General features: G+C 46.1%; 1 protein-coding gene across 3 annotated transcripts in view; it reads left to right on the top strand.

Moving 5' to 3' along the window:
* galnt9 (polypeptide N-acetylgalactosaminyltransferase 9) overlaps window positions 1-16,641 on the top strand; it is a 211,863-nt gene that overhangs the window by 58,896 nt on the left and 136,326 nt on the right. For all 3 annotated transcript variants that reach the window (XM_068006169.1, XM_068006168.1, XM_068006170.1), the window contains exon 5: window positions 6,631-6,828. In XM_068006169.1, coding sequence (XP_067862270.1) covers window positions 6,631-6,828 — 198 coding nt within the window. The remainder of the gene's footprint in view (window positions 1-6,630; window positions 6,829-16,641) is intronic.

The following is a 16,641-nucleotide window of genomic DNA, read 5'->3' as shown; positions in this document are numbered from 1 at the left end:
CTGGAAGGCTGTTTCCAGTGGGGTTCTGCAGGGTTCAGTACGAGGTCCCTTGCTTTTTGCGGTTTATATTAATGATTTAGACTTAAATGTAGGGGGCATGATTAAGAAGTTTGCAGTTGATACAAAAATTGGCCATGTGGTTGATAGTGAGGAGGAAAGCTGTAGACTGCAGGAAGATATCAATGGACTGGTCAGGTGGGCAGAAAAGTGGCAAATGGAATTCAATCCAGAGAAGTGTGAGGTAATGCATTTGGGGAGGGCAAACAAGGCAAGGGAGTATACAATAAATGGGAGGATACTGAGAGGTGTAGAGAAACAGAAGGAGCTTGGAGTGCATGTCCACAGATCCCTGAAGGTATCAGGACAGGTAGATAAGGTGGTTAAGAAGGCATATGGAATACTTTCCTTTACTAGCCGAGGCTTAGACTATAAGAGCAGGGAGGTTATACTAGAACTGTATAAAACAATAGTTAGGCCACATCTAGAGCTACATTTCTGGTCACAGCATTACAGGAAAGATGTGATTGCACTAGAGAGGGTACAGAGGAGATTTACGAGGATGTTGCCAGGACTGGAGAATTTTAGCTATGAGGAAAGATTGGATAGGCTGGAGTTGTTTTCTTTGGAACAAAGGAGGCTGAGGGGAGATTTAATTGAGGTGCATAAAATTATGAGGGGCCGAGATAGAGTGGATAGGGAGGACCTATTTCCCTTATCAGAGAGGTCAATAACCAGGGGGCATAGATTTGAAGTAATTGATAGAAGGATTAGAGGGGAGCTGAGGAGAAATTTTATCAGCGACAGGGTGGTGGGGGTCTGGAACTCACTGCCTGAAAGGGTGATCGAGGCAGAAACCCTCAACTCATTTAAAAAGTACTTGGATGTGCACTCCAAGTGCCGTGACCTACAAGGCTATGGACCAAGAGCTGGAAAGTGGGATTAGACATGATAGAGCTATCAGCCGGCACAGATACGATGGGCCGAATGGCCTCCTCTGTGCCCTAAATTTCTATGATTCTATGATTGAAAGAAGAGCAGGAAAGTTCTCTCTGGTGTTCTGACCAATATTTATTGCTCAACCAAAATCACTAAAACAGATTACCCGGTCATTAACACATTGCTATTTGTGGGATCTTGCTGTGTGCAAATTGGCTGCTGTGTTTCCTACATTACAAGAGTGATTGCACTTTTAAAAAGTACTTAATTGGCTGTAACGCACTTTGAGACATTCTGAGGTTGTGAAAGGTGCTATATAAATGCAAATTCTTCCGACATTGTTGGTGGATTAGAGAATTGAGGAGAGTCACCCTTTCTTAAGATTACGTTGAGTGGTTTTATTTTCTGTCTTGTTCCCTTTCTCCTGCATTATGTGGGATGTGGAATTCTGGGATTGTGTCAGTATCTACAGGGGGTCTCTGGGAGTATGTCAATATCTACAGGGGGTCTCTGGGAGTATGTCAATATTTACAGGGGGTCTCTGGGAGTGTGTCAGTATTTACAGGGGGTCTCTGGGAGTGTGTCAGTATTTACAGGGGGTCTCTGGGAGTGTGTCAGTATTTACAGGGGGGTCTCTGGGAGTGTGTCAGTATTTACAGGGGGTCTCTGGGAGTGCGTCAGTATTTACAGGGGGTCTCTGGGAGTGTGTCAGTATTTACAGGGGGGTCTCTGGGAGTGTGTCAGTATTTACAGGGGGTCTCTGAGAGTGTGTCAGTATTTACAGAGGGTCTCTGGGAGTGTGTCATTAATTACAGGGGGTCTCTGGGAGTGCGTCAGTATTTACAGGGGGTCTCTGGGAGTGTGTCAGTAATTACAGGGGGTCTCTGGGAGTGTGTCAGTAATTACAGGGGTTCTCTGGGGGTGTGTCAGTATTTACAGGGGGTCTCTGGGAGTGCGTCAGTATTTACAGGGGGTCTCTGGGAATGTGTCAGTATTTACAGGGGGTCTCTGAGAGTGCGTCAGTATTTACAGGGGGTCTCTGGGAGTGCGTCAGTATTTACAGGGGGTCTCTGGGAGTGTGTCATTAATTACAGGGGGTCTCTGGAAGTGCGTCAGTATTTACAGGGGGTCTCTGGGAGTGCGTCAGTATTTACAGGGGGTCTCTGGGAGTGTGTCAGTATTTACAGGGGGTCTCTGAGAGTGTGTCAGTAATTACAGGGGGTCTCTGGGAGTGCGTCATTAATTACAGGGGGTCTCTGGGAGTGCGTCAGTATTTACAGGGGGTCTCTGGGAGTGCGTCAGTATTTACAGGGGGTCTCTGGGAGTGTGTCAGTATTTACAGGGGGTCTCTGAGAGTGTGTCAGTATTTACAGGGGGTCTCTGGGAGTGTGTCAGTATTTACAGGGGGTCTCTGGGAGTGTGTCAGTATTTACAGGGGGTCTCTGGGAGTGTGTCAGTAATTACAGGGGGTATCTGAGAGTGCGTCAGTATTTACAGGGGGTGTCTGGGAGTGTGTCAGTATTTACAGGGGGTCTCTGAGAGTGCGTCAGTATTTACAGGGGGTCTCTGGGAGTGCGTCAGTATTTACAGGGGGTCTCTGGGAGTGTGTCAGTATTTACAGGGGGTCTCTGGGAGTGCGTCAGTATTTACAGGGGGTCTCTGGGAGTGCGTCAGTATTTACAGGGGGTCTCTGAGAGTGCGTCAGTATTTACAGGGGGTCTCTGGGAGTGCGTCAGTATTTACAGGGGTTCTCAGAGTGCGTCAGTATTTACAGGGGGTCTCTGGGAGTGTGTCAGTATTTACAGGGGGTCTCTGGGAGTGTGTCAGTATTTACAGGGGGTCTCTGGGAGTGTGTCAGTATTTACAGGGGGTCTCTGAGAGTGCGTCAGTATTTACAGGGGGTCTCTGGGAGTGCGTCAGTATTTACAGGGGGTCTCTGGGAATGTGTCAGTATTTACAGGGGGTCTCTGGGAGTGCGTCAGTATTTACAGGGGGTCTCTGGGAGTGCGTCAGTATTTACAGGGGGTCTCTGAGAGTGCGTCAGTATTTACAGGGGGTCTCTGGGAGTGCGTCAGTATTTACAGGGGTTCTCAGAGTGCGTCAGTATTTACAGGGGGTCTCTGGGAGTGTGTCAGTAATTACAGGGGGTCTCTGGGAGTGCGTCAGTATTTACAGAGGGTCTCTGGGAGTGTGTCAGTAATTACAGGGGGTCTCTGAGAGTGTGTCAGTATTTACAGGGGGTCTCTGAGAGTGCGTCAGTATTTACAGGGGGTCTCTGAGAGTGCGTCAGTATTTACAGGGGGTCTCTGGGAGTGCGTCAGTATTTACAGGGGGTCTCTGAGAGTGCGTCAGTATTTACAGGGGGTCTCTGGGAGTGTGTCAGTATTTACAGGGGGTCTCTGGGAGTGTGTCAGTATTTACAGGGGGTCTCTGGGAGTGTGTCAGTATTTACAGGGGGTCTCTGAGAGTGCGTCAGTATTTACAGGGGGTCTCTGGGAGTGTGTCAGTATTTACAGGGGGTCTCTGGGAGTGTGTCAGTATTTACAGGGGGTCTCTGGGAGTGTGTCAGTATTTACAGGGGGTCTCTGGGAGTGTGTCAGTATTTACAGGGGGTCTCTGGGAGTGTGTCAGTATTTACAGGGGGTCTCTGGGAGTGTGTCAGTATTTACAGGGGGTCTCTGGGAGTGTGTCAGTATTTACAGGGGGTCTCTGGGAGTGTGTCAGTATTTACAGGGGGTCTCTGAGAGTGCGTCAGTATTTACAGGGGGTCTCTGGGAGTGTGTCAGTATTTACAGGGGGTCTCTGGGAGTGTGTCAGTATTTACAGGGGGTCTCTGGGAGTGTGTCAGTATTTACAGGGGGTCTCTGGGAGTGTGTCAGTATTTACAGGGGGTCTCTGGGAGTGTGTCAGTATTTACAGGGGGTCTCTGGGAGTGTGTCAGTATTTACAGGGGGTCTCTGGGAGTGTGTCAGTATTTACAGGGGGTCTCTGGGAGTGTGTCAGTATTTACAGGGGGTCTCTGGGAGTGTGTCAGTATTTACAGGGGGTCTCTGGGAGTGTGTCAGTATTTACAGGGGGTCTCTGGGAGTGTGTCAGTATTTACAGGGGGTCTCTGGGAGTGTGTCAGTATTTACAGGGGGTCTCTGGGAGTGTGTCAGTATTTACAGGGGGTCTCTGGGAGTGTGTCAGTATTTACAGGGGGTCTCTGGGAGTGTGTCAGTATTTACAGGGGGTCTCTGGGAGTGTGTCAGTATTTACAGGGGGTCTCTGGGAGTGTGTCAGTATTTACAGGGGGTCTCTGGGAGTGTGTCAGTATTTACAGGGGGTCTCTGGGAGTGTGTCAGTATTTACAGGGGGTCTCTGGGAGTGTGTCAGTATTTACAGGGGGTCTCTGGGAGTGCGTCAGTATTTACAGGGGGTCTCTGGGAGTGTGTCAGTATTTACAGGGGGTCTCTGGGAGTGTGTCAGTATTTACAGGGGGTCTCTGGGAGTGTGTCAGTATTTACAGGGGGTCTCTGAGAGTGCGTCAGTATTTACAGGGGGTCTCTGGGAGTGTGTCAGTATTTACAGGGGGTCTCTGGGAGTGTGTCAGTATTTACAGGGGGTCTCTCGGAGTGTGTCAGTATTTACAGGGGGTCTCTGGGAGTGTGTCAGTATTTACAGGGGGTCTCTGGGAGTGTGTCAGTATTTACAGGGGGTCTCTGGGAGTGTGTCAGTATTTACAGGGGGTCTCTGAGAGTGCGTCAGTATTTACAGGGGGTCTCTGGGAGTGTGTCAGTATTTACAGGGGGTCTCTGGGAGTGTGTCAGTATTTACAGGGGGTCTCTGGGAGTGTGTCAGTATTTACAGGGGGTCTCTGGGAGTGTGTCAGTATTTACAGGGGGTCTCTGGGAGTGTGTCAGTATTTACAGGGGGTCTCTGGGAGTGTGTCAGTATTTACAGGGGGTCTCTGGGAGTGTGTCAGTATTTACAGGGGGTCTCTGGGAGTGTGTCAGTATTTACAGGGGGTCTCTGGGAGTGTGTCAGTATTTACAGGGGGTCTCTGGGAGTGTGTCAGTATTTACAGGGGGTCTCTGGGAGTGTGTCAGTATTTACAGGGGGTCTCTGGGAGTGTGTCAGTATTTACAGGGGGTCTCTGGGAGTGTGTCAGTATTTACAGGGGGTCTCTGGGAGTGTGTCAGTATTTACAGGGGGTCTCTGGGAGTGTGTCAGTATTTACAGGGGGTCTCTGGGAGTGTGTCAGTATTTACAGGGGGTCTCTGGGAGTGTGTCAGTATTTACAGGGGGTCTCTGGGAGTGTGTCAGTATTTACAGGGGGTCTCTGGGAGTGCGTCAGTATTTACAGGGGGTCTCTGGGAGTGCGTCAGTATTTACAGGGGGTCTCTGGGAGTGCGTCAGTATTTACAGGGGGTCTCTGGGAGTGCGTCAGTATTTACAGGGGGTCTCTGGGAGTGCGTCAGTATTTACAGGGGGTCTCTGGGAGTGCGTCAGTATTTACAGGGGGTCTCTGGGAGTGTATTAGTGTTTGCAAAAGGGCTCCACTTGGAAAAGTCTGAACACCGAGTCACCTGCGGTGTAACGGCAGGTCTTAAACTCTCATTTCCACACTGAATTCTTTACTTCTTTTGTGACTATTGGGCCAGGCAGTAATAGCAGTTACACAGCCTGCCTCATTTTTAAAAGATACGTTTCTCGAGGTTTCGTGCAATCGCTGTGGGATGTTTAAACAATTGACATAATTCCGTCAGATTTGATGCCAAAAAATCGTTTTTAGACTATTATTCAAAATATTTTCCTAATTGCAACTAATTGAATGTTTGGACTACATAAACAGGCTAAATCAAATCTGCTCAAACTTTGAATTTTATAAATTATTTCTATTTGATCAGCAGCTGCTTTTTCTAATTGCTTTAATTTAAAAGTAATTTCCTTTATAAGAGAAAATTAGAGAAAAAAGAACAAGATAAATCGCAGGACAGCCTGATGAATCTGTTTGCCTGTGATACAAAAACAGTTTTGTTTACAGAATAGGATCAAGAGAGGCAGGTGTGAGGAAATGCGATCAGAAATCGTTTAGAAGGAAGCAACAACAACAACCTGCATTTATATAGCGCCTTTACCGTAGTAAAACATCCCAAGGCGCTTCACAGGAACGATTATCAAACAAAATTTGACACCGAGCCGCATAAGCAGATATTAGGACAGATGACTAAAAGCTTAGTCAAAGAGGTAGGTTTTAAGGAGCGTCTTAAAGAAGGAGAGAGAGGTAGAGAGGGGGAGAGGTTTAGGGAGGGAATTCCGGAGCTTAGGACCTAGGCAGCCGAAGGCACAGCCGCCAATGGTGGGGCAATGAAAAACGGGGATGGACAAGAGGCCCGAATTGGAGGAGCGCAGAGATCTCGGAGGGTTGTGGGGCTGGAGGAGGTTACAGAGATAGGGAGGGGGCGAGGCCATGGAGAGATTTGAAAACAAGGATGGGAATTTTTAAAATCGAGGTGTTGCTGGACCGGGAGCCAATGTAGGTCAGCGAGCACAGTGGGGTGATGGGTGAACAGGACTTGGTTAGGATACGGGCAGCAGAGTTTACGAAGGGTGCAAGATGGGAGCATTGGGAATAGTCGAGTCTAGAGGTAACAAAGGTAGGTAGTAAGGAGATTGGCACTCAGATATCTGACCTGTATCTTTTCTTTGCAGGGTCCAACCGGTCCTGAGCAGGATCAAAGAAGATCGCACTCGTATCATTTTGCCAGCCATAGACAACATAAAATACAACACGTTTGAAGTGCAGCAGTACGCCAACGCTGCCCATGGCTACAACTGGGGATTATGGTGCATGTACATAATCCCACCACAGGACTGGCTGGACAAAGGGGATGAGGCTGCACCCATCAGGTGAGAAACCAACCCTCTTGCCTGGCTGCTACACTTGCTACGGCTGAGTTTGCATCGCAACTGAGGGATGAGGGACTTCAGTTCCGCGGAGAGGCAAGAGAAGTCGGGATTGTTCTCCTTAGAGCAAAGTCGGTCTAACGGGAGATTTGATAGAGGTGTTCAAAAATTATGAGAGGTTTTGTTGGAATAAATAAGGAGAAACTGTTTCCAGTGGCAGAAGGGCCGGTAACCAGAGGGCACAGATTTAAGATAATGGGCAAAAGAACCAGGGGAGCAATTACTTTACGCCGTGAGTTGTTGTGATCTGGAACGCCCTGCCTGAAAGGGCAGGTGGAAGGGGATTCAGTGATAACTTTCAAAAAAGAATTGGATAAATACTTGAAAAGGAAAAATCTGCAGGGCAACAGGGAAAGAGCAGGTGAGTGAGATTAAATGGATCGCTCCTTCAAAGTACCGGCACAGGCACAGTGGGCTGAATGGCCTCCTTCTGTGCTGTATGGTTCCATGATTGAGGCATCGGTGCAATTTCTCTCCATACCCACTCTAAAATTATAGTGTAAATCCAGAGTCAGAGGACCTGAAGCAGACTGAAAATCCTTCCTCCTGATCAGGTCCTCGGACTCCACATTTACACAACCTCTTCGCCTCGGTGTGAAGTGAACCTGCCTTGCACCGATGCCGCCTAAGTATATTTACCAATTTGAGAAGGTGGAGTTGGCAGACCTGAGTTATACTATTGGTTCTGAATTGTGCTCTGGCTTGTGCATCGGTTTACTGGTGTCTGAGTTTCCCCCGGTGTCCTGGCTAACATTTGCATTGGCTGGAAAGCGCTTTAAACATAGAAACATAGAAAATAGGAGCAGGACTGGCCATTTGGCCCTTCGAGCCTGCTCCACCATTCAATATGATCATGGCTGATCCTCTATCTCGATACCATATTCCTGCTCTCTCCCCATACCCCTTGATGCTTTTTGTGTCTAGGAATCTATCCAGCTCCGTCTTAAATATATTCAGTGACTTGGCCTCCACAGCCTTCTGTGGTCGAGAATTCCACAGGTTCACCACCCTCTGAGTGAAGAGATTTCTCCTCATTTCAGTCCTAAATGTCCTACTCCGTATCCTGAGACTGTGCCCCCTCATTCTGGACTCCCCAGCCAGGGGAAACATCCTCCCTGCATCCAGTTTGTCTCGCCCTGTCAGAATTTTATATATTTCAATGAGATCCCCTCTCATTCTTCTAAACTCGAGTGAATACAGGCCGAGTCGACCCAATCTCTCCTCATACAACAGTCCTGCCATCCCAGGAATCAGTTTGGTGAACCTTCGCTGCACTCCCTCTATGGCAAGCATATCCATATATGGCAAGGAGACCAAAACTGTACACAATACTCCAGGTGTGGTCTCACCAAGGCCCTGTATAACTGCAGTAAAACATCTTTGCTCCTGTACTCAAATCCTCTTGCAATGAAGGCCAACATACCATTTGCCTTCCTAACTGCTTGCTGCACCTGCATATTTGCTTTCAGTGACTGGTGTACAAGGACACCCAGGTCCCTTTGTACATCAACATTCTTCAATCTATCACCATTTAAATAATACTCTGCCTTTCTGTTTTTCCTTCCAAAGTGGATAACTTCACATTTACCCACATTATACTGCATCTGCCATGTATTTGCCCACTCACTCAACTTGTCTAAATCGCCTTCAAGCCTCTTTCCATCCTCCTCACAACTCACGATCTCACCTAGTTTTGTGTCGTCAACAAACTTGGAAATATTACATTTAGTTCCCTCATCCAAATCATTGATATATATTGTGACTAGCTGGGGCCGAAGCACTGATCCCTGCGGTACCCCACTAGTCACCGCCTGCCACCCCGAAAAAGACCCATTTATTCCTACTCTCTGCTTCCTGTCTGTTAACCAATTTTCAATCCATGCCAGTACATTACCCCCAATCCCATGTGTTTTAATTTTGCACACTAACCTCTTATGTGGGTCTTTATCAAAGGCCTTCTGAAAATCCAAATAAACCACATCCACTGGTTCTCCCTTATCTATTCTACCAGTTACATCCTCAAAAAACTCCAGTAGGTTTGTCAAACACAATTTCCCTTTCATAAATCCATGTTGACTTTGTCTAATCCCATTGATATTTTCTAAGTGTCCTGTTATCACATCCTTTATAATAGACTCTAGCATTTCCCCTACTACTGATGTTAGGCTAACCGGTCTGTGATTCCCTGTTTTCTCTCCTTTTTCAAATAGTGGGGTTACATTTGCCACCCTCCAATCTGCAGGAACTGTTCCATAATCTATAGATATTTTAAGATGACAACTAAGACAACTATTTCCATGGCTACCTCTTTTAGTACTCTGGGATGCAGATTATCAGGCCCTGGGGATTTATCGGCTTTCAGTCCCATTAATTTCTCCAGCACTATTTTTTTTACTAATACTAATTTCCTTTAATTCCTCCTTCTCACTAGTCCCTTGGTTCCCTAGCATTTCTGGGAAGTTATTTGTGTCCTTTTTCGTGAAGACAGAACCAAAGTATTTGTTTAATTGCTCTGCCATTTCCTTGTTCCCCATTATAAATTCTCCTGTTTCTGACTGTAAGGGACCTACATTTGTCTTCACTAATCTTTTTCTTTTTACATACTTGTAGAAGCTTTTACAGTCCACTTTTATGTCCCTTGCAAGTTTACTCTCAGACTCTATTTTTCCCCCTCTTAATCAATCTCTTGGTCCCTTTTCGCTGAATTCTTTGAATTGCTTTGCAACGTCCTGAGCTCGTGAAAGGTGCTATATAAATGCAAGTCTTTACTTTTAATAGGGAGATAGACCAGTTTCACAGTTCGTGTCTTGACACTGTGATAATATGAGTTGACTTGATTTCTGGAATACTTTGGTTGGCTTTTGCTTTTATACTAGAACTAGAACGTGTTAGATCATGATTACAGTTTGGGTTTTTACAGCACCTTTCTCTCAGTTGAATGGCTTGACCTGTCCCCTGGCTCCACATGCTCTGACCTTAGTTATGAGTCTACAATGCGATACCTTATTGAAGGTCTTTTGAAAATCCAAATATATTACATCTACTGCACATTACCCTTGTCTACCCTTTCTGTTGCTTCTTCAAAGAATTTAATAAGGTAGGTCAAGCATGATCTTTCTTTTTGAAATTCGTGCTGACTTTTTTATTATATTTTCGGCTTCTAGATATTTTTCTATTACATCTTTGAGTAAAGATTCCATTATCTTTCCTGCCACTGATGTTAAGCTAACTGGTCTATGGTTCCCTGGACTTGTTCTATCTCCTTTCTTAAATATAAGAATCACATTAGCTGTCTGCCAGTCCTCTGGCACTATTCCCTTTTCCAATGAATTTTTATATAATTGTAATAGTGCCTCTGCTATCTCTTCCCTAACTTTTATGCGTGGATGCAATCCATCCGGACCAGGGGTTTTATCCTCTAAGTTTGATTAGTTTATCAATTATCTCCTCCCCTCCCCCCCCCCCCACCTTTCTATCTTAAATGTCTTTATATCTTTTTTGATCTCTTTGTCTAATGTCCTGCTCACCTTGTTAGTCTCCCTGGTAAATACTGAGACAAAGTAATTATTTAATATTTCTGCCATTTCGCTGTCCTTACCTGTGAGTTTATCGTGTGTATCCCTTAGAGGCCCTGTCACTATCCTGATTTTTCTTTTGTTGTTTATGTGTCTGTAGAATACTTCACTATTTCTTTTTATATTCCTCGATCATTTAATGTTGTAGTTTCTCTCTGCTTTCCTAAATTGTTTGGAGAAAATGGCAAATGTCAATTGGGTAAAGGAGCCAAACGCAATTAGAGACCCAGCTGACAGATGCAGGCTTCCAAGAATGTGGCCTAAACATGTGCCAGTATAAATGCAGCGCTAGAGAACCCCTGACAAATACTGCGGATAAAGGCAAACGTTTATTTAATTCGCCTTGGCAACAACAGCTCCATCCAGGGTCTCTACAGCTTGAATTTCCATGGCAACTAAGTGCTCTGGCCCCTGGTCCAGATAATTAGAAGCAGTTGGTTTTGGAGTGTTACAAAGGCAGCTGGTGTGAGCAGTTGGCTTCAGATAAGGGTTGGAAAGCGTGCTCTGAGGGAGCGATCTGAAAAAAACAGAGCTTAAGTGTTTAGTTCTTCTGGGCTCTGTCACCAAAGGGAGCAAAAGTTACAACTCTCGGTAGATGTGCAGATGGAACTAATTTCTGCCAGAAATGAATGTACCCGAGGTTGCAAATCTGCTAAACGTGAATGTAGAACGCAAACAACAGTTAAAAGGGGACTTAAGAATCATTACCATTGCTGCTCTGGGAAAGTGCGTGAAATGCTCTTTTGTTTATTTGCAATGTGGAGGTGTTTAAAGAGGAAGAATATTGGCACTCCAGTTATTGAGTGGGTTTTGAAGTTTCATCAAATCTTGCTCATTAGGAGTGATAATTACTCTTTTGGTTTAAAAATGTAACTTTTTAATTATATCACTCTTAAAATAAACCCATCTGTTTAAAGGGGGTTTGTTGCAATCAGTGCTACTCTCGCTGGCTATGACTATTGCTCCTCAGGTGGTACAGTTGTTTTTTTTATTCATTCATGGGATGTGGGCGTTGCTGGCAAAGCCGGCATTTATTGCCCATCCCTAATTGCCCTCGAGAAGGTGGTGGTGAGCCGCCGCCTTGAGCCGCTGCAGTCTGTGTGGTGAAGGTTCTCCCACAGTGCTGTTAGGAAGGGAGTTCCAGGATTTTGACCCAGCGACGATGAAGAAATGGCGATATATTTCCAAGTCGGGATGGTGTGTGACTTGGAGGGGAACGTGCAGGTGGTGTTGTTCCCATGTGCCTGCTGCCCTTGTCCTTCTAGGTGGTAGAGGTCGCGGGTTTGGGAGATGCTGTCGAAGAAGCCTTGGCGAGTTGCTGCAGTGCATCCTGTGGATGGTACACACTGCAGCCACGGTGCGCCGGTGGTGAAGGGAGTGAATGTTTCGGGTGGTGGATGGGTGCCAATCAAGCGGGCTGCTTTGTCCTGGATGGTGTCGAGCTGCTTGAGTTGTTGGAGCTGCACTCATCCAGGCAAGTGGAGAGTATTCCATCATATACTGGCATGGATTGAGAATTGGTTGACAGACAGGAAACAGAGAGTAGGAATAAACGGGTCTTTTTCCGGGTGGCAGGCAGTGACTAGTGGGGTACCGCAGGGATCAGTGCTTGGGCCCCAGCTATTCACAATATATATCAATGATTTGGATGAGGGAACTAAATGTAACATTTCCAAGTTTGCAGATGACACAAAGCTGGGGTGGAATGTGAGCTGTGAGGAGGATGCAAAGAGGCTCCAATGTGATTTAGACAAGTTGGGTGAGTGGGCAAGAACATGGCAGATGCAGTATAACATGGATAAATGTGAGGTTATCCACTTTGGTTGTAAAAACAGAAAGACAGATTATTATCTGAATGGTGATAGATTGGGAAAAGGGGAGGTGCAACGAGACCTGGGTGTCCTTGTACACCAGTCGCTGAAAGCGAGCATTCAGGTGCAGCAAGCAGTTAGGAAGGTGAATGGTATGTTGGCCTTCATTGCAAGAGGATTTGAATACAGGAATAGGGATGTATTACTGCAGTTGTACAGGGCCTTGGTGAGACCACATCTGGAGTATTGTGTGCAGTTTTGGTCTCCTTATCTGAGGAAGGATGTCCTTGCCATGGAGGGAGTGCAACGAAGGTTTACCAGACTGATTCCTGGGATGGCAGAACTGATGTATGAGGAGAGATTGGGTCGACTAGGCCTATATTCACTAGAGTTTAGAAGAATGAGAGATGATCTCATGGAAACATATAAAATTCTAACAGGACTAGACAGACCAGATGCAGGGAGGATGTTCCCGATGGCTGGGGAGTCCAGAACCAGGGGTCACAGTCTCAGGATATGGGGTATGCCATTTAGAACCGAGATGAGGAGAAATTTCTTCACCCAGAGGGTGGTGAACCTATGGAATTCTCTACCACAGAAGGCAGTGGAGGCCAAGTCATTAGATGTATTCAAGAAGGAGATAGATATATTTCTTAATGCTAAAGGGATCAAGGGATATGGGGAAAAAACGGGAACAGGGTACTGAGTTAGACGATCAGCCATGATCATTTTGAATGGCGGAGCAGGCCCGAAGGGCCGAATGGCCTACTCTTGCTCCTATTTTCTATGTTTCTATGTATCGCACTCCTGACTTGTGCCTTGTAGATGGTGGAAAGTCTTTGGGGAGTCAGGAGGTGAGTCACTCGCTGCAGAATACCCAGCCTCTGACCTGCTTTTGTAGCCACAGTATTTATATAGAGTCATAGAAGTTTACAACATGGAAACAGGCCCTTCGGCCCAACATGTCCATGTCGCCCAGTTTATACCACTAAGCTAGTCCCAATTGCCTGCACTTGGCCCATATCCCTCTATACCCATCTTACCCATGTAACTGTCCAAATGCTTTTTAAAAGACAAAATTGTACCCGCCTCTACTACTGCCTCTGGCAGCTCGTTCCAGACAATCACCACCCTTTGAGTGAAAAAATTGCCCCTCTGGACCCTTTTGTATCTCTCCCCTCTCACCTTAAATCTATGCCCCCTCGTTATAGACTCCCCTACCTTTGGGAAAAGATTTTGACTATCTACCTTATCTATGCCCCTCATTATTTTATAGACTTCTATAAGATCACCCCTTAACCTCCTACTCTCCAGGGAAAAAAGTCTCAGTCTATCCAACCTCTCCCTATAAGTCAAACCATCAAGTCCCGGTAGCATCCTAGTAAATCTTTTCTGCACTCTTTCTAGTTTAATAATATCCTTTCTATAATAGGGTGACCAGAACTGTACACAGTATTCCAAGTGTGGCCTTACTAATGTCTTGTACAACTTCAACAAGACATCCCAACTCCTGTATTCAATGTTCTGACCAATGAAACCAAGCATGCTGAATACCTTCTTCACCACCCTATCCACCTGTGACTCCACTTTCAAGGAGCTATGAACCTGTACTCCTAGATCTCTTTGTTCTATAACTCTCCCCAACGCCCTACCATTAACAGAGTAGGTCCTGGCCCGATTCGATCTACCAAAATGCATCACCTCACATTTATCTAAATTAAACTCCATCTGCCATTCATCGGCCCACTGGCCCAATTTATCAAGATCCCGTTGCAATCCTAGATAACCTTCTTCACTGTCCACAATGCCACCAATCTTGGTGTCATCTGCAAACTTACTAACCATGCCTCCTAAATTCTCATCCAAATCATTAATATAAATAACAAATAACAGCGGACCCAGCACCGATCCCTGAGGCACACCGCTGGACACAGGCATCCAGTTTGAAAAACAACCCTCTACAACCACCCTCTGTCTTCTGTCGTCAATCCAATTTTGTATCCAATTGTGCTACCTCACCTTGGATCCCGTGAGATTTAACCTTATGTAACAACCTACCATGCGGTACCTTGTCAAAGGCTTTGCTAAAGTCCATATAGACCACGTCTACTGCACAGCCCTCATCTATCTTCTTGGTTACCCCTTCAAAAAACTCAATCAAATTCGTGAGACATGATTTTCCTCTCACAAAACCATGCTGACTGTTCCTAATCAGTCCCTGCCTCTCCAAATGCCTGTAGATCCTGTCTCTCAGAATACCCTCTAACAACTTACCCACTACAGATGGCAGGCTCACCGGTCTGTAGTTCCCAGGCTTTTCCCTGCCGCCCTTCTTAAACAAAGGCACAACATTTGCTACCCTCCAATCTTCAGGCACCTCACCTGTAGCTGTCGATGATTCAAATATCTCTGCTAGGGGACCCGCAATTTCCTCCCTAACCTCCCATAACGTCCTGGGATACATTTCATCAGGTCCCGGAGATTTATCTACCTTGATGCGCGTTAAGACTTCCAGCACCTCCCTCTCTGTAATATGTACACTCCTCAAGACATCACTATTTATTTCCCCAAGTTCCCTAACATCCATGCCTTTCTCAACCGTAAATACCGATGTGAAATATTCATTCAGGATCTCACCCATCTCTTGTGGTTCCGCACATAGATGACCTTGTTGATCCTTAAGAGGCCCTACTCTCTCCCTAGTTACTCTTTTGCCCTTTATGTATTTGTAGAAGCTCTTTGGATTCTCCTTTGCCTTATCTGCCAAAGCAATCTCATGTCCCCTTTTTGCCCTCCTGATTTCTCTCTTAACTCTACTTCGGCAATCTCTATACTCTTCAAGGGATCCACTTGATCCCAGCTGTCTATGCATGTCATATGCCTCCTTCTTTTTGACTAGGGCCTCAATCTCCCGAGTCATCCAAGGTTCCCTACTTCTACCAGCCTTGCCCTTCACTTTATAAGGAATGTGCTTACTCTGAACCCTGGTTAACACACTTTTGAAAGCCTCCCACTTACCAGATGTCCCTTTGCCTGCCAACAGACTCTCCCAATCAACTTCTGAAAGTTCCTGTCTAATACCATCAAAATTGGCCTTTCCCCAATTTAGAATTTTAACTTTTGGGCCAGACCTATCATTCTCCATAGCTATCTTAAAACTAATGGAATTATGATCACTGGTCCCAAAGTGATCCCTCACTAACACTTCTGTCACCTGCCCTTCCTTATTTCCCAAGAGGAGGTCAAGTTTTGCCCCCTCTCTAGTCGGGCCATCCACATACTGAATGAGAAATTCCTCCTGAATACACTCAACAAATTTCTCTCCATCCAAGCCCCTAATGCTATGGCTGTCCCAGTCAATGTTGGGAAAGTTAACGTCCCCTACTATTACCACCCTATTTTTCTTGCAGCTGTCTGTAATCTCCTTACATATTTGCTCCTCAATTTCCCGTTGACTATTTGGGGGTCTGTAGTACAATCCTATCAAAGTGATCTCTCCCTTCTTATTTTTCAGTTCTACCCATATAGACTCCGTGGGCGAACCCTCGGATATATCCCCTCTCACTACTGCCGTGATGTTCTCCCTAATCAAGAACGCAACTCCCCCTCCTCTCTTACCTCCTGCTCTATCTTTCCTATAGCATCTGTACCCTGGAACATTGAGCTGCCAGTCCTGCCCCTCCCTTAGCCATGTTTCAGTAATAGCTATAACATCCCAGTGCCATGTACCCATCCATGCCCTGAGTTCATCTACCTTGCCCATCAGACTTCTTGCATTGAAATAAATGCAGTTTAATCTAGACTTCCCTTGGTCTTTGCCCTGCTTTCTCAGACCATCTGTCCGGTCATGTTTTGTACACTCTCCCTTACTGCCTTTTGTTTCTGTCACCACTTTACTTCCCACTGACTTCCTGCATCGGTTCCCATCCCCCTGCCACATTAGTTTAAACCCTCCCCAACAGCACTAGCAAACACTCCCCCTAGGACATTGGTTCCAGTCCTGCCCAGATGCAGACCGTCCAATTTGTACTGGTCCCACCTCCCCCAGAACCGGTTCCAATGGCCCAGGAATTTGAATCCCTCCCTCTTGCACCATCTCTCAAGCCACGTATTCATCCTAGCTATCCTGTCATTCCTACTCTGACTAGCCCGTGGCACTGGTAGCAATCCTGAGATTACTACCTTTGAGGTCCTACTCTTTAGTTTAACTCCTAACTCCCTAAATTCAGCTTGTAGGACCTCATCCTGTTTTTTACCTATATCGTTGGTACCTATATGCACCACGACAACTGGCTGTTCACCCTCCCCCTCCAGACTGTCCTGCAGCCGCTCCGAGACATCCCTGACCCTTGCACCAGGGAGGCAACATA

Source organism: Heptranchias perlo, chromosome 25, assembly GCF_035084215.1.
Source record: "Heptranchias perlo isolate sHepPer1 chromosome 25, sHepPer1.hap1, whole genome shotgun sequence".
Taxonomy (NCBI): domain Eukaryota; kingdom Metazoa; phylum Chordata; class Chondrichthyes; order Hexanchiformes; family Hexanchidae; genus Heptranchias; species Heptranchias perlo.
The sequence above is the reverse complement of the archived record's forward strand: the minus strand, read 5'-3'. Positions and strand labels throughout refer to the sequence as shown.